This window comes from Colobus angolensis, unplaced genomic scaffold, assembly GCF_000951035.1.
Source record: "Colobus angolensis palliatus isolate OR3802 unplaced genomic scaffold, Cang.pa_1.0 Scaffold35, whole genome shotgun sequence".
Lineage (NCBI taxonomy): Eukaryota > Metazoa > Chordata > Mammalia > Primates > Cercopithecidae > Colobus > Colobus angolensis.
This window is the reverse complement of record NW_012116821.1, coordinates 6856573-6881303: the sequence shown is the minus strand read 5'-3', so window position 1 is coordinate 6881303 and position 24731 is coordinate 6856573. Positions and strand designations below refer to the sequence as shown.

At 41.7% G+C, this 24731-nt stretch overlaps 1 protein-coding gene across 1 annotated transcript; it reads right to left on the bottom strand.

The window, feature by feature from the left end:
* Nucleotides 1-2585: 2585 nt before the first annotated feature.
* LOC105519449 (adenylate kinase 9-like) lies at nucleotides 2586-17297 on the bottom strand. Its single transcript, XM_011952804.1, has 7 exons — nucleotides 17212-17297; nucleotides 8731-8885; nucleotides 7505-7674; nucleotides 7174-7272; nucleotides 5106-5208; nucleotides 3748-3862; nucleotides 2586-3302 (listed from the first exon to the last, which is right to left on the bottom strand). The coding sequence occupies exons 1-7, from the start codon at nucleotides 17255-17257 to the stop codon at nucleotides 3100-3102; spliced, it is 891 nt and encodes a 296-aa protein (XP_011808194.1). The 5' UTR covers nucleotides 17258-17297; the 3' UTR covers nucleotides 2586-3099.
* Nucleotides 17298-24731: the final 7434 nt, after the last annotated feature.

Sequence of the window (24731 nt, the reverse complement as noted above, 5' to 3'; positions counted from 1 at the left end):
GGAAGCAGTATAAATTGCTGAAACTATTTTGGAAAGTCGCTTGGTAATATGAATTGTGAGTATCCATTTAAGAATATTCATGCCCTTTAACCCAGGAATTTTATTTCTCAGAATTTATATCAGGCTAATAATACTAAATATAAGAGGGAAAGATTCAACACAGTATTGTATTTATTTATTTTTAAAATTTTTGTAGAGACAGTTTCACTATGTTGCCCAGGCTGGTCTTAAACTCCTGAGCTCAAGCGATCCCCCCACCTTAGCCTCCCAAAGTGCTGGGATTACAAGCATGAGCCACTGTGCCCAACCTCAACATAGCATTTTAAAATATAGTACAACAGTACACAGTCCAGCAATAGGAATGGTCAAATATAGCATATCTACTCACTGTGGATCTGAGTGTAACTGTTAAAAAAAAAAAAAAAAAAGGAAAGGAAGTACTCCAAAATCCTTTTCTTACTTTTCCACATTTCATTTACTGTTTGACTTAGGATCTGTCAAATAGAGACTGCTTCTCCTTCCTGGGTGAAGTTATTGTTGCTGTGAAAATGACATCTAGACAAGCCATGGAGAGGCATAGGCTGGCTGGAGTTTCCCTTGCCCTCAAAGCTGCACTGCCTCAGCCTCTTCTGAAGCAGTCAGAATTGGAGCAGCAGCTGGAGGATGGGGGTGGGCAAAAAGGAGTCTCCGTGAGCCTCAGTGAGTGCCGTGGCCTGGCCACCCACTCTGTTAATGTTTCACACAGGGAAGGACACCTGTTCAGAATATTAATGTTTCACACAGGGAAGGACACCTGTTCTCATCATATTTGGGATGCTAGTTAATGGATTATTTATAATAATATGCAAGCATAATTTCTAAACAAAAGCAGAATTTCAATAAGAGGCTTTAAAAGGATACATGTTCTTCTTATTGCAGAAATGTTGTTCTCCCTTGTTGGGGACACAGACCCCTTGACCTGGAAAACACAGCTTGCTCTCCTGAGAAGGAAAGCAAACATGATAGGTGGGTGTGAGTGCACGTATGTAGTGGGCCTGGAGGGGGAGTGGTTCTCAGGCTCCAACAAGAAGACTTTCCCAAGGGTCTCCCGTATTTCTTTTGTACTCTAAAGTACAGACACACAGACACACATGAAGGACACTACTGACACTACTTAAGAACACTGACACTGTGATGGTGGCTTCCAAGATGTGCTTACAGTATAGGAAGTGGTAAGAGGAAGAGCAAGGCTCTGTAGTTAGGCAGATCAGGGTCTGAATCTGGATAGTACTTATGTGATCTTGGGTAGGGAGCTTGTCTCATGTGTAATAATGAGATAATGCATGAAAAGCCACTAGCACACTCTCTCTGGCCACATAGAAGACAGCCAGGAAATAGTAGCCGTGTCAGTAGTTACTCCAAATCAGGCCCCAAATGTAGCTAACTGTAGTTGCATGTGAATGGTAGGGACCCGGGGTGTCCAGCACTAGAAGCTACTCTAGGAAATTTGACTCCTCACTCCTTCCCCACTGCTCCTACTTGCTATACTCTGTTGTATATATTTACTCAGAGGAAGATACTCTATGGAGAGAGACATGACAAGGGAGAATCACATGGCTTTTGGTTGCTGGCTCAGCTCAAGGACTGAGTTTCTTACCACTAAGAAGATAAAGGGCATTTGCCCTAGTTTTGTGCAGAATTCAGCAGCTCCAGAGCAATGATGCATGAGATGTTAGAGCTCAGAAGACAGCATCCTTGGGCTCGTAGAGTTCTCAGGGCAAAGCCATACTAGAGAACTTCATCCCCAGGAGATGTGCAGTGGGTGTGGACTTTCTCTGGAGCACACGGGACACTCTCTGGAGACCCCAAGAAACACTTGGCAGTATTCCGCAGGCACTGCTGCCCTTCGTAACGGCAGGGGCACTGAAGCAATGAGTTGCTAAAGCAAACTCATCATACCCATAGGCTGAAGAGACCTGAGAATATTTATATCTTGTCAACAATGAAAAAGCCAGTAGATTGCAGTCAGTGATGGAAAGATGGTAAATTACAGGCATTAAGAAATGAGCAGGGAACAAAAATGGGGCTTAAGTTGCCAGCAAAACTTGGTAGCTACTGGCAACTCCCAGTCTCCTGAAAAAGTAAAGGCTTTTGAGGTTTATCCTAACTTTGAAAATAGGCTTCCAGTTTTTGTTTAAAAATCATTTTATTATGAAATATGTAATGCAAAACATATATAAAAAGGCTTCTAGTTTTTAATTAACATTATTGAATTTATAGGAATCAAAGAACTAAACCATCTATTGTAGAGATTAAGAAATGAAGGCTCAGATAAATTTACCCAGGGTTACGCAGTTAATGGTCATATGTTTTATTTCTTATGAGTCAATCTTGCTGTTTCATATTCCAGATCTTTTTATATTGCTGCTGAAAATTGTTCTTATTTTAAAAATCTCATTAAATTCAATTTAGTAAGTTTTCCTCTAGCATATAATGACTCTAGATTTCATCCTTCTTAAAATTCCAGGTAATTTCTAATTATAAAATTAAGGTATAAAGCTTACTTCAATGAATACTTAAGAAAAAGAAAAGAGGCAGCCAGTCAATTGTTGCAAAATTCATTTATTTTATTGGGAAAATGATAGTATCTTATGTTCACAAAGTTCACAAAGAATTTCTTATGTAAAATGTATAACCCATATTTTGGTTTCATTTATAAGAATGTTAATTGTGTTTCTTAAAGCTTTCTAGCATTTAATGAGTAATTTTAACAGACTGACTTTTCTATTGCAAATGTTAAAAAGGAAAATAATACATTTATTAAATAAGTTACTTAAATTTTCTATATGCAATTATAAATAGAATGCTTATTTTGTTAAAGCATCAAAGTTCAGGCAAGGAACAATACATTTTAAAATTGTATTAAAACTTATGTTTCCATAAGAGTGCTCTTTCCTGGCTGGCAGACCTTTGAGTTCGTCTGAAGTCTGGCAGCCGTGGTACGTTGCTCAGGAGGCAGAAGTACTTCCAAGAGGCCCAGATTTTCAATCTACTTCTCTCAGTTTCCCTCTATCACTTTCAGATAAGTCTTGAGATTCAGGCTGCTATCACCTAAGTAAACTACCCATTAATTGGGTCTATATTTCTGAGAGAGAGAAAGGTCTTTAACTTATGATCAAAGTCAATGGCTCTGAACTGAGGTTCCTTGTATTTTCTGGTCATCTTGGCACCCAGGTATGTTATGAGTTCACAACTCTCCATAAACTGCTCCATCTTCTTCTTATACTTTTTTCTTGTATATTCAGAACCTTTGGGATTAAATGCTGTGGAAAATTTCACAGAACTGTGAATAATTTCTGCTAGTTAGTGAGTCATTAAATGAAAGAGAAACAGACCTGGATGTGTGATTGAGTTAGTTACATAGTTACAGTTGAGAAGATATCCAAATCCCAAATAAAATCTGGAGATTATTCTGTTTTAGGTCATAATTGCCTCTATTCACCCTTCTTTATGGCATGGATTATTGACAGCTGACTGTATTACTCATAGTCCCTACTTTGAAAATAGAATTTTAACTTTGATATTTTATTTAAAATATTTGGCCTGTATTGTATTTGCTTCTAACTCTCACTCTCCCCCCACCTCTCTCTCTCTCTCTCTCTCTCTCTCTCACCAAGCAGGCAACTCAGTTTAACAATCCTATTCATCACTTATACTACCATTAATGTTAAATTCGTTCAGAGCAGTAAATCATTTAAAAAGACATACCTTTGAGATGAAGTGCTATATATAGCAGTGCAGATCTCCTTATACTTAAGAAGGGGAACTTGGGCTTTATGCATCCCACTGCATTCATTGCTTTAATTAGAGAAGTTGCTATACCCTGCAGGGAGGGAACAATTCAAATTTTATGTATACTTGAGTTTGGTTTCTTTTCTTAGTGCCAATAGATAAAGAGGCAAATATTTCTTTGCCTCAAATAGTCCCCTGGAATAGGGATGGGGCTTATAAATATGGTTAAATGACCAGTTAGCCAACAGGAAAGAAATACAAAATACATTTGATTAGGAAAAATGAAAATTACAAACTGACTTAGTGTCAGCTGGGTGATGGATAGGAATATGGGCTTCATTACACAAGTCTCTCTATTTTTATATGTTTGATATTTTTTATAACAAAAAGTTAAGAGAAGAAAGAAGGGGACCCTAGGCTTTGTGTTATCTTGGCCCATATCTGCTTCCATTCTCAGAAATGGCCAGACTGCCTCCCACTCTGAGGACCCTTGGCCACTTGACAATGAATTCCAGAGACCACAGCAGTCAGTGCTGGCAAGATTCCAGAGCCCAGAAGAAGGTAAAAGGCCCTCCTGATAAAATTTGACCTTCATGAGAATACTCCCCTCTGGGTGGGTCTCATCTGGCATTTTGATGTTAAACCAGACTGAAGGCTAACCTTATAGGCAAGTTGAAAAAATCAGAGTGGTTAAGAATTGCTGACAAAGGTTTGAAATTGTGCCCTAAGCATTTATTTTGTAGAATTTTTTTTAAAAAAGCTTTAAAAATAGTAAAAATAAATAAAATACTAAAGATAATTGTAGGCTGCTGCTAAGTTTTGCTATTCTTAAAAAGTTATATTTGGATACATAAAATATAACTTAAATAGAATAAATAAATAATAGTAAATAAAACTGACTTTATCTGGATGTGGGGCAAAATATGGGCTTTTTGGTTTGGTTGTGTCACTGTAACTCCACTCTTTCGAGTACTGAGTGAATGACCCTCTCACGGACTGAATCTGCACATTTCAAATTATGAAAAGTTTCACAGACACTGAAATTCAAATGTAAGAACCAAACTACATATCCAATTCAAATGGAAACAATTTTGTGATGCTCTACTTTCTGTTCACTTTGGTGCAGATATTTTGGAATTAGCTATGGAAGCAGGGGATTTTCACACATTTTATTTTAACCACTACACATAAACAAAATAGGCTGAGTGAATTTGCAGCTTAAAATCAGAAAACTCTGCCTTGAATTTTATTGTTCCCAAAATGAAAATTAGTGTTAAAAAGAAGAAATCGTTGTATTCTTCTAACATATGTAACAGAAAATTAAGTAAAAGAACCTGTTCCAGATATCCAGGCAAAGGAAGACTAGTAAGAAGTATCGGTTCCCTTAACGGGGGAAGCTTGTGTGGAAGCTTCTGTTCCCAGTATTTCAGTGGCGACCTAAGAACACAAAGTTCATTAGATGGATGCTCACAGTTATACTCAGTGCGTATAGATAGGAATAGACAAAAGATTATTAGAAGATAAAGTTCACTACTTGTTTTTCTGCACTGGGAAGGCTAGGGCTCCTGGAAGTGCACAGCCACTCATTCCACTAGGTACCCAGCCCTACTCACCTAGTCTCAGTTTTCTCATTTTTCATAGCAATTATATAAAACTTTATTTTCCTCAAACTTCTGACTCTCCCAAATGCCCCCTCACCCCCAGGCAGATACCATGCTGTACTCAGAGAAGCCATCGGGATGGGACTTCCTCAGCCCATCACAGCAGAGTCACCCACATGTTCTCTTCCCGTGGTGGAGGTGCCTCCCATCTGAGACCAGGCCCCTTGGTCCCACCGCTCCCTCTCTCCAGGCATCTTATTACAGCACCCGCTTGTTCCCTGCCCTGGCATCTCTGCTACTTCCTTCTTTATTGGGTCCTTCCAGTGCATATACATTTAAACATCTTCATAATTCCCCATTAAAAAAAAAAAGAAAAACCACCTTTACTCCTTAAATCCTATGTGCCTTCCAGAAATGAACATCTCTTCTCTTTTTATAATTAAACTTCTTCAAACAGTGGCTTCACTAGAGATTGCAAGCTACCACATACATTTTATCTATAGATGGGATTTGATCCATATGTATTTTATTTTTAAATTTGAATCAAATATGGATGTTTAGGAATGTGAACAATTTAAACAGCAATAATGTTTTCCAGCTCCTTCCAGCAGTAGATAGGCAGCTGCTGGTCCCTTCAGCCGGCCATGTGCAGTCCAGTTTGCAGAAGGCCTCCTGACTCCTGCGTCTTCACACCCAGCCTGCTTGCCTTAGGTCCCTCACCTCCTGGCTGCTGTAGGCATCTGTGTTTGTTTGTAGCCTCTGCACTACAGGCAAGAGCTCAAGTTTCCTCAGCTCTGCTCCTTGGAGCTCTGTAGTCATGTCCTCTCGCGTCACTTGACAAAACCGTTCTTGGCAAGATTACCAATGACCTGTTACACCCTAAATCTCAAACGCTTTTCAGCCCTTGTCTTGCTTGACCTCTGAGAAGCATTTAAACCTGTTGCCATGCCATCCCTCCCCTCCGCCTCCCTCAACCCTCCTCATCCTGGCTCTCCTTTCACGTCTCTGTGGTTCTTCTTTCTCAGTTTCCGTTGTAAGCTCTTCTGACATTCATGCGTTGGTGTTTCTCAGGGCGTGGTCCCAAGCCCGCTGTGTTCCCCACATAACTATGGATGAGCTCAAACATGCTGTCGTATTTCAGACAAGATCGCTCTGGCAGCCTCATCACCCATGGTCTACACTTTAGTAGTGGTCTGACTCCAGAGTAAATTTGATTCTAACACTGACCTCACTTACAATCAGTCATTGTGCTCGGATTGCCCTCAGGATCACTATGAGGACACAAACTGTGTACACAGTATGAGTCCATGAAACCGCAAACACTTGATAGTTGTCTTACTTGACCTTCCACACTCTGGCCCTGCCCTCCACCTCCAGCCTCGCCTTCGCTCAGCCCCTTCTCCACGTCGCATCCAGCTATGCTGAAGTTCTTGCAGTTCAGGAGTACCCTAGGCCAGGTTTGTTGTAGGTCCCTCTGTTTGGAACATGTCCCTCTTTCCCTTCCTCTAGCCAGTTCCTACTCCTTATCCTGACCTTACACCCACACACAATTCAGCTAGACCTTTGGACTACACTTTCTCAGAAGTCCAGGCATTTCCCCACCCTAAAGTCCATCACATTCTGTTGTTATTAGGCACTCAAAGTCCATCTTACCCTGGACAGTTTTGGGATGGCAGGGACCAGTGCTTGTTCACACACACACACACACACACACACACACACTCACACTCCTCTCCCCAGTTCCCAGCATGTTGCATGCAACACAGGTTTTCGGTAAATATTTGTGATTTAATGGTCTCACCTCAAAAATTTCTGGAGTTTTTCTTTATTCTCACAAATATATATACGATTACGATATTCTAAAGCATAGTTAATGCTACCAGGTACTAGAGCTTCATATCTGGAAGACCAAAAAACAAAACAAAACCTCTATTGTATAATTAATATGCATTCTTGTGTAAATAAAATGTCAAAAGTATTTTACTTTTCTACCTATGTAGCTCAAGGAAGAAATAGAATATTTTTCCAGTTAAACAATAGCGACTTTTTGACTAAAATATTAAGATTGTTACATTAACCACTTCTTTGGTATAGCAATATCATTCTATACTTCCATGAAGGCCAGGACTTGCCTTTGGTTTCCATCCTGATAGGTCACTGGACAGTAGCCCTGGAGCTCTGCACACTTAGGGAATCGACTCTTCAGCTCTGACAGCGTCAGCCTTTTGGGGATCATGTCAGCAGATGGGAGTGGATGAGGTGCTAAGGGAGGCACGTACAATTCTGGGTTCTCCAAGAATTTCTATTAAAAAAGAATTCCAGTAGCAAGACTATTTAAACCAGAAATGCTCTGCCAATCAGAAGGCCACCGAGGCTCTCCTGCACCCTCCCCATTTTCAGTAGCAGCATTCTGCCGCTCCTCAAACTGTAATAACCTCTTCTCTGACCGGAAGCTCCTTACAGGAATACTCCCAAGTGATCACATCCAAGATTTATCCTCATCTCAGTCAATCATTCATTCATTCCTACAAAAAACACTTGTTGCACTCCTACTACACGACAGGCACTGGAGAGAGCAGGCCCCTGCCAGCCCGTCTTTCTGTCCCGCTGTGTAATTAACCGGTTGGGTGCCTTTGGCAGGTGAGTTAACTTCTCCAGCTTCAGGTATTGCTCTGTAAAATGGAGGGCGTGGACCAGACACATGGCCTTTAGTGTCACTTCCAGTTTTAAAAATCCTATGATTACCATTTAAGTAAGCAGGAATAAATAAATATCTCATAATAAAGGGAACAACAATTCTAATTCTCCAAGGAAATAAAATGTTCAGAGGCATCTGATTTTTTTGTTTGTTTTCAACTACCAATCTTTTAAATCCATCAAATTGTGGACATTATGAGATGAAATCTATATTCTGTTCCATTAAGCAGAAATAGAAGGTATATAAAGAGTTCTAGTGATAGAAAAAAAATTTAAAGTGCAGGAGACATACGTCAGCTCTTGCTTCATTTCTACTGACTCTGATTCCCTTCGGCAACCCTGGGCCCTGAATGTCCTGGATCCCCTGTGGGCTGAGCCCTTGATGTTCAGCATCTCTTCCATTGATGGGGCTCACGGTTGGCTCTCCCTAGCCATTAGGCTGGCCCAGGCCAACACTGGACTCCTACAATGTTTCAGATTATGTCCTGGGATGCAGTTTTGGAACTCACCACTGAGTTGCTTCACTGGTCCCAGAGTCACAGGTTCCAGTAATGGGGCTCCTGGTACCAAGTTTCTGGGTGCCTATCCCTTCCTATTGATGAATTCCAAGATAAGACATTTTCTTTCCTTAGTAAATATTTGGAGTTAGGAACAAACTTACATTCAGTTTTTCCTGAGAACTCATTTTATAGTAGTGCCCCCTGAACTCTGCTGCAAATTCCAAGGAGTCAGTTGCAGAGCAATCAAATAATTCCTGGGATTCTGCCAGGCTGACAGGGCAGAACTGTCCAAATTCTCCCAGGCGAGAAAGCAGCTCTTGAGGTGTGATACATAACTTGTCAATGCAGGCAGCTTTTCCTATTATTAACATATTAACTAATATTATGTATATATTTTTCATAGAAAACACAATGATTTTAGAAATTAAAATAATTTTAATTACACAGCACTATACATACACATTATAAATTTCCAAACAGTAGAGTAAAAAGTAAAAGTTACTATTCACATCTCCGTTGTTTCAATCCAATACTTGACCTGAGAGGTAATCATCACTGTTGGATTTGTATCTTTTTCAGTCTTTTTTCTATATATTCACTTATATATTTTTTGCATATAGTATGCTTTTGCAACTATACTATAAACATTATTCTGCAACTTTTATCAGTCAGTTATGGTCTTTGACCTCTTTTCATATAAGCTTATACAATTTACCTAATTTTTTTTTTTTGAGATGGAGTCTCGCTCTGTCACCCAGGCTGGAGTGCAGTGGCGTGGTGCAATCTCAGTTCACTGCAACCTCTGCTGCCTTCCAGGTTCGAGTGATTCTTGTGCCTCAGCCTCCCAAGTAGCAAAGATTACAGGTGTGTACCCATCGCGGCCGGCTAATTTTTTTGTACTTTTAGTGGAGACAGGGTTTTGCCATGCTGGCCAGGTTGGTCTCAAATTCCTGGCCTCAGGTGATCCACCCACCTCGGCCTCCCAAAGTGTTGGGATTACAGGTGTGAACCACTGTGCCTGGCCAATTCACCTAATTCTTTTTAATCGATGCATAGTATTCCACTGTATAAACACACAAGTAGTTTACTCAACTATTTATCTATTGATGAATGTTTTGGCTGTTTTAGTTCTTAGCTATTATAGACTATGTATGTGATACACAGACACACACACACACACACACACACAAAATTTATACATGTGTATACCCGCACATTTATAAACCTGCTACATTTTAAAAAACCTGGCCGGGCGCGGTGGCTCAAGCCTGTAATCCCAGCACTTTGGGAGGCCGAGACGGGCAGATCACGAGGTCAGGAGATCGAGACCATCCTGGCTAACACTGTGAAACCCCGTCTCTACTAAAAAATACAAAAAAAAAACTAGCCGGGCGAGGTGGCGGGCGCCTGTAGTCCCAGCTACTTGGGAGGCTGAGGCAGGAGAATGGTGTCAACCCGGGAGGCGGAGCTTGCAGTGAGCTGAGATCCGGCCACTGCACTCCAGCCTGGGCGACAAAGCGAGACTCCGTCTCAAAAAAAAAAAAAAACAAAACCTGTGGGCCAGATTTCAGGAAGTGCAAATACTTTGTTGACATGATGTTACTCACACAAAGTTCTCCCTGCGCCCAGATCCCACCCAAGAGGAGGAAAACAAACATTTATCCAAAAGTGATTGGCTTTATTATAAAGGGTAGATTTTAAAAAGAAAGTGCCCAAGTTCCTTTAATGAACAGGATTAAGAGTTTTCTCTCTATGCTTACCCAGAACAAAAATGTAAGTATACACATAAAAAAAGAGAGTTTTCTCTCTAATACTCCACTGGAATGGGGACTTCAAAGCAATATGAGATGTTATAGAAAACAAAATTACTTTTTAAATACATTTTAGTTATAATGAGTGGACTTATTATAGCCAGTATATTTTGTTAGTTGTCCTTTTACCAAGGAAAAGTTTTACCTTATTTAAAGATTATGCCTAGGAAGGTCCTAAATTAACCCTAAAATTATGAAGCATAAATCATAGTTTGCTTTTTTGTTTGTTAGGATAGAAATGATCTCATCTGAAATGTACTATTACAGAACTATAATCCCTTATCTAAGACCCTTGGGGCCAGATATGTTGGATAATTCAGAATATTTTAGATTTTAGAAATACATCGCACTCAGCCAGGTGCAGTGGCTCACGCCTGTAATTGTAGCACTTTGGGAGGCTGAGGTGGGTAGATCGTTTGAGCCCAGGGGTTCAAGACCAGCTTGGGCAACACGGTGAGACCCTGTCTCTACAAAAAATACAAAAATTAGCCCAGTGTGGTGGCACATGCCTGTAGTCCTAGCTACTTGAGAGGCTGAAGTGGGAGGATCACTTGAGCTTGGGAGGTGGAGGCTGCAGTAAGCCACTGCACTCCAGCCTGGGCAACAGAGTGAGACTGTCTCAAACAAACAAACAAACAAAATGAAAGAAAAGAAATGCATCACACCCTCACAGAGTCTGGAGAAGCACCCTGTAATTGATAAGATGAAGTTTCTCCAACCACATAGGATGACCCTTCCCCACTTACTGGGTTTCATAAAAAGACTGCAAATAGCCATATGTCAGTTCATGTCAAGTTTTGCCCTCAAATGATTTATAACTAAACTTGATATTTTTAGAGGTTTTTGGATTTTGGAATCACAGGCCAGAGGTGTCATGTCACATGATTGCCTCACTGATCTGCCTGCCTGTATTGGGGAAGAGGGTGTGCGGGTCCAGGAGATGATGTCCCCTGATACCAACTACCATTTTCACTTCTTCAAAAGGTCACATGTAATCCTGAAAAGGAGATGGTTGGGAAACCATGCCCAAAGAGGTTTCCATTATGCAATCTCTCCACAATTCTGCTTTTAAACAGGGAGTCAGGGAGGAGGGAAGTAACATACACAAAATGAAGGGATCTTTATAAACTGGCATTTCTTTAAGCAATCACAGCCCTCCTTCAATAAGGCAGGCATTTAAAACCATTGCTTATTGACTCTCATCCTTCATTCATCTCTTGAAAGCAAAGAATCTGGCCAGGTGTGGTGGCTCACGCCTGTAATCCCAGCACTTTGGGAGGCCAAGGTGGGTGGATCAAGAGGTCAGGAGACCAGCCTGACCAACATGGAGAAACCCCATCTTTACTAAAAATACAAAAGTTAGCTGGGCGTGGTGGTGCATGCCTGTAATCCCAGCTTTTAGGGAGGCTGAGGCAGGAGAATCGCCTGAACCTGGGAGGTGGAGGTCGCCGTGAGCCGAGATCGCGCCATTGCACTCCAGTCTGGGTAACAAGGGCAAAACTCAGTCTCAAAAAAAAAAAAAAGCAAAGTCAGTCTCGAAAAAAAAAAAAAAAAGCAAAGAATCATCAGTGGTGTGGTATCAGCACTATTCCCAACAAGGTCTTCAGGACATAAACCGATAAAGTGACAGTATTTTCCAAATGGTAACATCTAAGACTCATCAGAGTCCACAGAGGTCACTTAGAATCCCCAACTCAACTTCTGAGTCCCAGAAGAAAGGATACCAGCCATGAATGAATCCTGACCATATCATTAGGTTCTGGTCTTCTCTGAAGAACTGAGAGCCAGCTGGGTGGTATCTCCTGAATGTCTTTGTGCCTGTTTCACAGAGTTAACAGAGGGGCTTTCTAGGAGAGCATTAATGACTTTGAACCTTACCACATAAAATTATTGTCACTTGCCAGGTGCGGTGGCTCAAGCCTGTAATCCCAGCACTTTGGGAGGCCGAGACGGGCGAATCACGAGGTCAGGAGATCGAGACTATCCTGGCTAACACGGTGAAACCCCATCTCTACTAAAAACTACAGAAAACTAGCCGGGCGAGGTGGCGGCGCCTGTAGTCCCAGCTACCCGGGAGGCTGAGGCAGGAGAATGGCGTGAACCCAGGAGGCGGAGCTTGCAGTGAGCTGAGATCCGGCCACAGCACTCCAGCCTGGGTGACAGAGCGAGACTCCATCTCAAAAAAAAAAAAAAAAAAAAAAAAAATTATTGTCACTTAACATTCCCAATTGCCCGATTAATCTGAACATAAATCTGACTGTGAATTCCTTCACCTATCATCATATCATGTGTATCACTGGAAGCCATAGGGTGGGCTGATCTGATGTGACTCCAGTGGTATTCTTGATCCCTGCCTTGTGGTGTTCATGCCTTTGTGTAATCTCCTCCCCCATGTGTGGGCTGGACTGAGTAACTTGGTTCTAATAAACAGAATATGGCAAAAGTGAGGGGCTGTCACTTCCAAGATTAGTTTACCATTATGGCCTGAATTATGTTTCCCAAAAAGATACGTTGAAGTACCCCCAGTACCTATGAATATGACCTTACTGGGAAATAGGATCAGAGAAATACACACAGACAGACAGATATGGAAAGGAGAGTGATGTGTGAAGACACAAAGACACACACATGGAGACACAAAGACACACACATGTGATGACAGAGGCAGAGACTGGAGTGATGTGTCCACAACCTCAGGAATGCTGAGGATTTCTGGCAACACTGGAAATTAACAGAAAGGCATGGAATAGATCCTCCCCTAGAAACTTCAGGCAGAGCATGGCCCTGTCAACACCTTGATTTTGGACTTCTAGCCACCAAAACTGTAAGACAATACATTCTTGTTGTTTAAGCCACCCAGTTGGTGGCAGTTTGTTTCAGCAGCCCTAAGTAAAACAATTACAAAAGATGGACACTCTTTCTTGCCCTTTCAGGTTGTTCACTTGATAAAGAAAGCTGCCATGTTGGAGAGGTTCACGTGGCAGGGAACTGAGGGTGGCCTCTGGCCAATAGCAGCCAGCAAGGAACTGAGGTCCTCAGTCCAGTAACACTCAAGGAACGGAATCTTACCAACATCATGCGAGTGAGCATGGCAGTGGGCTCTTTCCCAGTTGAGCTTTCAGAAAATACCATAGTCTTGGCTGACACCTTCACCGTAGCTTTGTGAGAGACTACCCAGCTAAACTGTCCAGATTTCTGACCCACAGGAACTGTGTGTGTGTGTGTGTGTGTGATTTGCAGTTGCTAAGTTTTGGACTAATTTGTTATGCAACAATAGATAACAAATACACTATTCTATCTGTTGCTTATTACACAGATGAAAAGGCTAAGAAGTCCCAATATTGATTTTCTACAAAGAATATTACACTATTATGATACTATAGTGGTACTATAACATGTAGTACTATAGTACAATAATACATAGTATTATTAAGGTATATAGTATTAAAATACAAAGTATTATTATATCATACTACGTGGTGCTATAGTATTATAATACTATCTATTCCTAGGTTGCTCTTTAGCTCAGATGTACTGAACCTTACCAATCCTGACAGGTTTAGTGACAGGGTAATTTAGAATCATGTGACTTCAAGTCTCAAAAGACACCCAAATGTCTCTTTTTCTAATTATTGGGATATTCTTGATGACATCTGGCAATGTCTATGTACCCTCTTCCAGAACGTGGCAGGAGGAATCTCTTTAATCCTCTAGCCCCAGCCTTGCACCATCTCACAGATCAGGGTAAATATTGGCCTCCTGTTAGGGGAGGATCATTTGAACAGTATACAAAGGAAACAGAGCATGAAAAAAAATCAAAACTAAATTCAAACAATCAAGTACAAGCTACATTATCAGGGGGATGCTGAAGCAGAAGAGAATAGGACAGATTTCACTGAGATGAAATTATGTGTGGCAGAGGCAGGCACTGGAATCATATAGTGGATCCTCAGTTCCGTCTCCAGGGCTGACCAATAGCAGCCGGCTGCTGGACACCCTGGCGCTGATGGCTCACAGCTGGACTGGAAATTGCCCTTCTATCACAGCTTACACAAGTTATACTGCCCCCGGGGGGTGGCCTGCAGTCAATGACAGGCTGATGCGAGGGTAGAGAGGATACAAAGCCTGGGCCCTCCCCCCACTCTGGGGACATTTTGAAGGTCCCTCCCAGAACCAGTGTTTCCCCAGGATCTACTGAGGGCTTCTGCTCCCACCACACTGCGGGTTAGTTTCTCCCTCTACCGAATTTGACCATCCTGACTTGTCCACAGGTGTATCTCCTTATTAGAGTTGCTGGATAAAATAAAGGACACTGCTGGGCGCTGTGGCTCACGCCTATAAACTCAGTACTGTGGGAGGCTGAGGTGGGAGGATTGCTTGAAGCCAGGAGTTTGAGACCAGCCTGGGAAACAAAGTAAGAATGCCCCCTCCAAACTCTATAAAAACATTTTAAAAATTAGCTGGGCATGGTGGCATGCACCTGTAGTCCTAGCTACTGGAGAGGCTGAGGCAGGAGGATCCTTTGAGACTAGGAGATCAAGGCTGCAGTGAGCTATGATTGTACCACTGCACCCCAGCCTGGGGAAGAGAGCAAGCTCTTGTCTCAAAAAAACAAAAAATAAAATACTTTGGGAGGCCGAGACGGGTGGATCACGAGGTCAGGAGATCGAGACCATCCCGATCTACACGGTGAAACCCCGTCTCTACTAAAAAATACAAAAAACTAGCCGGGCGAGGTGGCGGGCGCCTGTAGTCCCAGCTTCTCAGGAGGCTGAGGCAGGAGAATGGCATAAACCCGGGAGGCGGAGCTTACAGTGAGCCGAGATCGCGCCACTGCACTCCAGCCTGGGCGACAGAGCTAGACTCCATCTCAAAAATAAAAATAAAAATAAAAATAAAAATAAAAATAAAATTAAAGAATGCCTGGTTAAGTTTGAATTTCAGATAAGCAATGAATATTAATAGTTTTTAGTATAAGTATACACTACGCAATTATTTGTGATATAATTATACTAAAGAATTATTGTTTATCTGAAATTTAAATTTAACTGGGTGTCAGTTGGGCATGGTGGCTCACACCTGCAATCCTAGCACTTTGGGAGGCAGAGGGGGGTGGATCACCCAAGGTCAGGAGTTTGAGACCAGCCTGGTTAACATGGTGAAACCTTGTACTAAAATACAAAAAATTAGCCGGGTGTGGTGGTGCACACCTGTAGTCCTAGCTATTCAGGAGGCTGAGGCACAAAAATTGCTCAAAACCAGGAAGGGGAGGTTGCAGTGAGCAGAGATCATACCACTGCACTCCAGCCTGGGTGACAGAGGGAGACTCCTTCAAGAAAAAAAAAACTGGGTGTCCTGTATTTTTAGTTGCTAAATCTGGCAACTCTACTCCTGAAAGTACTTTCTGATAAAACTTCTGCACATAACTTTTCATCTTGAGTCTGTTTCTAGGGAACCCAGTCTAAAACAGGGAGGGTGAAATAGAGTAACAGAAAGATGAATGAGGCACAGCTTTCGCTTCAAAGTCTGCTGTAGAGTGTTTTCCAGTGCGATCCCATCCAGAGCTTATTGAGATATTTCTAAAAACTCAATTCTCCCTTCTCTTGCGCTTTTATCTTCATGCCTTATGATCTTTAGGTGAAAACAGATTTGTAAACAAACAGGAACCAGAGATACTGGTTATGCCCACATAATGAAGCAAATCAAGATACAGTGATGCGGTTATTATTGGAATCCTCACTGCATTTTTCTTTGTACAGGATTCTCTTAGTCACATTGCTCCCATAAACCTCATCATACCTTCTCTGTAGTTTCTGAAGTTAAAACAAAATCATGAAACAGATGTCTGTGAGACCCCTACAGATCACATCTTTGTAGTCATCACTCTTTTTAGAGATACTAGATGCTGATAACTTTCCTTGTATTTTGTGTATTTTCAGAGAACAGTCAAGAAACTATTTAATGAGAATATGTAATCAAACATGTGCTTCTGTGAATTCCTAATACAGATTAAAAGATATTTTAATGAGCAAGTTCAGTTTTTTTTTTTATGGACTCAACATTTACATCATACTATAATGGGTGTAAATAGTAAAAATAATTTTAATTCTAGATTCCCAAATAAAATTTTGCCAGATGTCATTCTGCAATCATGGACCCATATAACTACTCCACACATTCTGAAAAATAGCTTCTTACTATTCCAAACACTATATACCCTTTTAGTGAGAGATCATGCATTATTTTTATGTCCTAGATTCACATAGGCATTCAATAAATGATAGCTTGGGTAGCGGCAGTCATTTATTAGGACAAACATGCCCACATGTCATAGTCTATTTTGGCTGCTATAACCAAATGCTACAGACTGAGTAATTAATAAACAACGGAGATTTATTGCTCACAGTTTTTGAGACTGGGAAGTCCAGAATCAAGGTACCAGGAAATCTAGTATCTGGCGAGGCCCTGTTCCTCATAGATGGTGCTCTCGCTGTATTCTCATGTGGTAGAAAGGGCAACCTGGCTCCCTCGAACCTCTTCTATAAGGGCACTAATCCCATTCATGAGGGCAAGCCCTCATGATCTAACCACTTCCTAAAGGTCCCACCTCTTAATACTATTACACTGGGGATTCGGTTTCAGCATATGAATTTTGGGTGATACAAATATTCAGACCATAGCATCACAATAATTGAATAATACTATGTATATAAAATACTGATTAAGTGATGCCTGACTCATGTTTAAATGGAATGAATTACAGTAACATGAGTCAGGCATGTTTACACTTTAAATTAATATTTTATTCTACCTTAAAAAGTGCTTTCTTACCTGCTTTTATTCTTTCCAGGTATGTCTGCATGTATTTATTCACCATTTGAACATTCTTAATGACTTCATTCCATACCCACCACTTGCTGTGAAATCCATCAATCACATACCAGTTCTGATGCTGTTCTTGATAATACTGCCTAATCTCACCAATATTTTTGCGATACTTTGCATTATTGACAGCTATAATTTGTGCACTATTGTGCAATGGATAAGGCAATCTAATAGAGAAACAGAGAAGGAATGGAAAAAGCTATTAAAAACATGTATTTTCCCCCTGTATGATTAAAGTTTATTCCTTTTTTGTTGTCTTCATCATGCACGTTACCTTTGTTCATTTTCTTTTTCTAGGAGCAATCTTTTGAAAATCTCCTTGGAAGGCACACTCAATTCAAAGATGACCATGGGAATGATTGACCTGGCTTCCAAGAGATTCATTTGATGTTTAGTTACAGGATATCCATCGATGACAACACTAACAAGGAAAAACATGAAAATAAAAATTCCACCTTTCTTTTTCTCTCGTACTTCCTTTCTGTCTTCCGGAACCAGTCTGTCTCTTTAGGAGTAGCCCCATGCTTTTCCTTATGTAACTCATTTATTTTCTTCACACTTTGCCCTCTTCATCTCTGCATCTTTAATCTCAGTCAGGCCAAGAGCCATGAGGTGGGCAGGACACATCCAAATACAGTTCAGAAGGTGGGTGTAGGAAAGAGCTCTGAATTTCTACACTCAGCATGCTGGAGATAGGTTTTGGCAGAATTTGAGAGATAACTCCCACAGTACCTTGAACATTGTGTTCAATTGGTGCTATTAATCTAAACATGAAAGAGTATAGCTTTACAGGCAGATAACTTTAGATTTAAAATCTGGTTTGAACTTTCTGAGAGGAAATGATATTTAACTCTTAGAGTTGTTTTAAAGATTGGAGATCAGGTATGTAAAGCAACTAGAGTAGGACCTGGTACATATTAGATGCTCAAGAAGTAGTATTTTAGTAAGAGACTAAGCCAATATGGAAAAAAAAAAAGTGTGCTCTAAGCTTGCTTTTTGTAGTAAATGCTCTGTGAGAAGCCTGGGAGTGCAGCTGGGGGAGAGTTGGTGAGAGTGGCCCTATAATATTTGGGTGGGAATCATTCCATCAGGACCCATGATGCATGCCTCTGAGCAGAAATGGCTAGGAGAATTTAAACTAGTTCAATACATTGAGATAATGAGATTGTCACTAACAAACTGAGAGGAGGGGAAAAAAAGGCTGGTTATAGTTTCTAACCCCCAAGGTCAGGAAACTCCCTGTGAGGTGGGAGCAAGCTGGGCATGCTGGCTGGTGGTCATTAGGGAGCTTGGTTTGTCCTAAGCCACAGGATGCCCTGCCTCAGTGCTTTCCAGCTGTTATAGCAAGCTAAATATGGCCACACTTCTGTATTTGACTTACTGTGGATGAACTGTAACCTAGCTTAATAGTCAGACAAGATTGAAAACCTAACTTAGGAGTATGTGCCTATAACAATAACTGAGTCCTGGGCAATCCTAGTGGCCACACTTCAACCACTCATAGATTGCTAAGTGTTTAAACTGTGTTCAAATAAGCAAACACCAACCTGTAACCAATCCAGCTGTTTCTGTATCTCACTGCCAATTTCGGTACATCATTTCCATTTTTTGTCTATAAATCTTCTTCCACCATGTGGCTGCGCTGGAGTCTCTATGAATCTGCTATGATTCTGGGGGCTGCCCAATTTGTGAATTGTTCTTTGCTTAATTAAACTCCTTTAAATTTAATTCAACGGAAGCTTTTCTTTTATAACAGCTGAGTCTCTAGGCATTGGCCTACAATTCTACAGCAGAGGGGATTGTTGGCTAGGCTGGCCTCATAGAGAATGTATGAGGGTGCCATTGTTGTTTTTTTAATCAAGAGTAGCTCAACTTACTTGTTCTGTGAAGAGTCACTTGAGTGGCCCTCAGGATTAGGGAAATTCCGGGTGAATGAGCAGTCATTGTCCTGGTATTAAGGTGGAATGAAATCTTTTTGACTCAACCATGATTGCCTCACTGAGGTCCTTCTTATGCAAAGCTGAACACCAGGGAGGAGGTAATTCAATTTGGGTAAGACCTGGGGCCTTTTCTGGGGATAAAGTCTGACAACCCAGAAGCTGCTTCCCAATAAATGAACTCACGAGAACTGTTCAAGGACTTAATTATGGGTCACAGATAAGGAAAGGCAAGGAGACTCCTAATAGAAAACCTTGAGTAAATTAGGGGAGTTCTAGGTCAGTGACCTGTGCTCAAGACCAGGGCCTCAGGTTTCATGGGGAGGGCTTTTACTACTGGGTATGGCCCATGGCTATGCTGGAGGAGCAAAGGTGAGAAGTGTAAATGGAAGCGACAGCTCAAGTGCATAGCTTTCTTGTCCAAATGTGGTGTTAAGGGAGAGGCACTGCTACCCGTGCAGAATGCTGGGCCAGACATAGACCATCTCCATTGGACCAGCACCTGGGGGACAGGGGAGGGCCACTTCTCCATCACTTCATGGGGCAGTGAGAACTGGAGTGTAGAAGTCACATCAGCCTCCTTTGTTTAAGTCTGAAGCCTTTTGGACCACTCAGGGGTTACTGGAGTGAAGGGGCCTGTCTGCTAATCTGGGATGTGAATTTTCAAGCCAAGTTTTTGCTTGACAGAAAATTCAAATATGTAACCATATGGGTGTCCAGAGTTTGAGAGAAGTAGATCACACCCTTTTACAAGAGCTTTAAGTCCTATGTAAGTGTTTTACATCATGAGCCAGCAGTTTCTTGAAAGATTTAACTCCCTCTGTCCCATCCTCTCACCCCATTCACTTACCCTGCAGTACCGCACACACTTTCCATCAGAGAAAGTTCTAAGGCTTGAATAGCCAGTTCATCAGGTGCTGTCATTCCTTTATGAAGATGCCAATTTAACATAAGTGCCAGCTCTGTTTCCGGGTAATTGTTTAGTACATAACGCAAAGCTCCTCCTATTGATATATGCTTTAACCCATATTCGCTTGTAATTTTTTTGGCAACTGAAAAACATAAAACTTTTAAATTAAATTAAGTGATTTAGATTCAAGGGGAACATGTGCAGTTTTGTTACATGGGTATATTGCATGATGCTCAGGTTTGGGCTTCAAACGCTGGCTGCAGCTGCCCAAAACATGCTGCAGATCCAGGCCTCCTGCTCTATGGAGCAGGCAGGAGCCCCATCCTCCTGGGCATGGCTACAGTCACTTAAACTGCTGCTGTGGGTCTGAGCCTCCCTGTGCTCTTGGAGGCAGCCAGGAGCAGGTAAGATCTGCCCTCTTGGGTGCAGCTGCAGCCGCCTGACCCACAGCTGCAGCTCTAGGCCTCCTGCTCCAGGGAGCAGGCAGAAGCCATGGACAAGCCAGAACCCTGCCCCTTCTGAGTTGGCAGGATGGGAGCTCCCTGGGTGCAGCTTGGGGGGTTCTCCCAGGTGCAGGACCCAGGCATCTCTGCATCTCTGCAGCCTGCATCATCAGGGGCCTGGGAACCTCCCCAACCCCTGCAGGCTCAGTGGTGTCTGCTCTCGCTCTCTGGCCTCTCTCTGCTCCTGACCCTACTCCCATCTCTGAGCAGGGGTTGGGGCCAAGCCCAGGGGCCATAAATAGCAGTGGGTGGCAGATTGATTCCTAGGCAGAAGGGGGTGGGTCCCCAGTAAGGCCCCACTTTCAGGCCAGGGAGGGCCTGAAGGTTGGGGGCTGGAATGCCAGTCTGTGGACAGGAGTGGGGACTTGCGGTGCCTCTTCTGGGCCTACCCAGGGCCACCCATGGACCAATCAGCAGGCGCTTCCTCCCCTCCGAGGTCCATAAAAGCCCTGGGCTCAGCCAGAGCAGGGAGAGGCTGACCAGAGGACGAAGAGGGCAGAGAGATGACAGGATGACCAGCTGCAGAGAGAAGTACCCTCTCTGCTGACAGTGGAGTACCCTCTCTGTTGATAGCTGGAGAGGACAGGACGTCCAACTGCAGAGAGGAGTATCCTCTCTGCTGATAGCTGGAGATGACAGAACAACCAGTTGCAGAGAGGAGCTACCCTCTCTGCTGAGAGCTGCAGAATGACCTGCCAGCAGATAGGAGCCACCCTCTCCAGGGCCTCCTCTCTGCTGAGAACAGAACACTGGACAGATGACCTGCCTGCGCAGAGGAGCCACCCACTGTGGGTCTCCTCTGAGCTGCTGTAACACTCAATTCACATTTGTCTTTTTCACTGTTCAGTTGTCTGCCTACCTCATTATTCCTGGATGCAGGACAAGAATGTGGGCAAAGCTGCTGCAGCCACAGAGGTTTCAAGCTAGAAAAGATCCAACCCAAAGATACCAGAACAGTAGTACCCAACAGATAGTGAAAAACAAAACTCTAAATTTATTTCATTTCACTAATTTATCAGTTCACCTTAGTTTTAGACTCTGGCTGATTATATCAACAGCAAGCTAATTTTTCACATTTCTCAATGAAATTTCAAAAATTAAAATTGCCATATTTTATGGAACTAATAACTGTCAAAGGTCAGTCATTAACAGTACTTCAGGTCTGTGGCTGAGAGATCTAGTTAATGGGCCAAATCTGCTTGTTTTTTTTTTTTTTTCTTTAACAAACCAATTTTAAGGGTTTTCTTTCTTCTGCATGAGGTAGCAAAATTTTTGAGAGCTTTGCAAGTCATCTTATATGTACTCTTAATATCTGGTAGTATGCCCCAAATAAAAATATAACACTCCTGTTTCACTGAATCGTATCATTCTCCTTTCTGTCCATTTATGGACTCCATGATGCAATCAGCATTGCATAACCTATACAGTTAGATCTCAGTTAATACTCTAGGAAATAATTTTTAAAATGTATAATGGCACACTTGACATTTTAATAGTGACTTACAGCCTATGAGGAATTTTTCTTCCATGACTTTATTTGATATTTTTAACTATTTCATCAGGTGGGTGGAATTGATATTGAAATTTCAATTTTATAGATGAGGGGAACTGATTTGTCCAAGGTTACATAGATGTTGCCATTGGCTGAAGGAAGACTCACACTGGCTTCTCCTGAGTGACACAACAGACAGATACATGGATTCTGGTAGCTAGTAAATGTGGGTGTGCTCTGTTGTGTGTATATTCCTTGCCTGAGTACTGTGTGGAGATAGCAGTTGGTGCAGGATACTCAGAACCCTACTCATCCCATGAGGATGGTGATTGACTAGGGACCACCATCAGGACCGTCCAATAAGGAAGTTCCTGTGAGAGCCACAGAGCACGTAACTTCAGCTTTGCACAAATGCTGGAACGAGATTTTTTTTTTTAAGTTCTAACAATAATTAAGCTCCTAAAATTTGACACCTTGTTTAAAAATCAACCACCATTTCAACAAAAAAAATGAGATATCAGGTAATCTACATTTTCACTTTGTGCTCTGGATGTGGGATCTTATTTTGCATGTCAATGTTCTGCTGTCTTTGGAAAACATCATTATCTTTGTGAACATTTAGGATATGATTATGTCAGAGGCGTGCAAACCAGAGCAACTCCATCTTGAGTAGGGGCTGGGTAAATAAGGCTGAGCCATACTGGGCTGCATTCCCAGACAGTGAAGGCATTCTAAGTCACAGGATGAGACAGAAGGTCAGCACAAGATACAGGTCATAAAGACCTTCTGATAAAACAGATTGCAGTAATGAAGCTGGCTAAAACCCACCAAAACCAAGATGGCAATGAGAGTGACCTCTGGTTGTCCTCACTGCCACACTCTCACCAGTGCCATGACAGTTTACAAATGCCATGGCAACGTCAGGAAGTTACCCTATGTGGTCTAAAATGGGGAGACATGAATAATCCACCCCTTGTTTAGCACATCATCAAGAAATAACCATAAAAATGGGCAACCAGCAACCCTTGGGGCTGCTCTGTCTATGGAGCAGCCATTCCTTCACTTTCCCAATAAACTTGCTTTCACTGTACTCTATGGACTCGCCTTTGATTCTTTCTTATGTGAGATCCAAGAACCTTCTCTTGGGGTCTGGTTCTGGACTCCTTTCCTGTAACAATTATAGACTCTTTTGTCATGTTAAGAACTTTATAAAGCCAAAATAAACCTTTTATCTGAAGAGCTGGAACATAAAACTCCCTTATCTCTCTAAAGAAGAGAACAAAGAGTTCTCTATTCGGTCAATCTTTAAGACTTACTGTTTTCCTTGGAAATGTATCCTATATCTGCCCTTTCCATTCTGTTCTGATTATGACCACCCACTGTTCTTTTTGTTATCATGTCATGTTGAAATACTACAATCAACCAAGTTTTGGACTATTTGCCCTAAAGTCCAAAGTTACACAAAACATTACAGGAATACAGTTTATCAAATGCCTTTCCAGCAATGATTAAGATAATTTATTATTATTACTCGTTTTGAGACAGGCTCTCACTCTGTTGCCTAGGGTGGAGTACAGTGGCATGATCATGGCTCACTGTAGCCTCAATTTCCTGGGCTCAAGTGGTCCTCCCACCTCAGTCTCCTAAATAGTTGGGACTACAGGCATGTGCCACCACACTCAGCTAATGCTTTAATTTTTTTGAAGAGATGAGGTCTCACTATGTTACCCAGGCTGGTCCTGAACTCCTGGGCTCAAGTAATCCTCCCACCTTGGCCTTCCAAAGTGCTGGGATTACAGGCATGAGCCACTGTGCCTAGTATAGTAGATTATATTTATAAAATATTTTCTTATACTTTATATACTTAGGATATTTGACTATAATTATGAATATTAGTTTGTAATTTCTTGCATTGTCTTGGTTAGGTTTTGATATTAGGGTCATGTTAATTAAAAAATGGATTTGTATCCTATATGCCTTTTTGGCTGTATGAACCATATTCCTTAATAAAAAAGAAAATAAAAATAAGTTGGGAAACTTACTCTTTCTCCTTGCTATGGGAGAGCTTATAAAAATACAGGCATTATCTCTTGAGTTTTTAATCCTTTTAAACTTTGCTATAATTTTTGTCTAAAACAATTTGATTCTGGGCCATTTCAGAGTTGGGTTATTATTTTCGAATGCCTTCTCTTCAATGGTTATTGGTCTATTTAGGTTTTCTATCTTGTTTTGAGTCAATCTTGATAGTTGATTTTCTGAAAAGTGGCACTAGTTTTCAGGGTGAAGTCATTCTCACAGGATTAACAAGAATTCTGGACAGAAATATAGTTATAATAAGCCTGAATCAGGCTGTAGCTTTGACCCACTTCCTTGTAACTGAAAGTCACACAGCGTAGTTACTGACCACTGGCATCCCCATCATTCCTATAAACAGGATTTCTGATGTTCAACTCATAAGGCTTTTTGTTTAAGATAGATAGGATCTCTGATGTTAGAATAATAAGGCTTTTGTTAAGGAATTCCTTAAGCAGAACCTAAATGTCAGCAGAATAGCTGACACCAACAGGAGGTTTAAAGACCCCCACAGAGGAACCGAATCAGCAGGAGAATTCGGTTTCTTCATC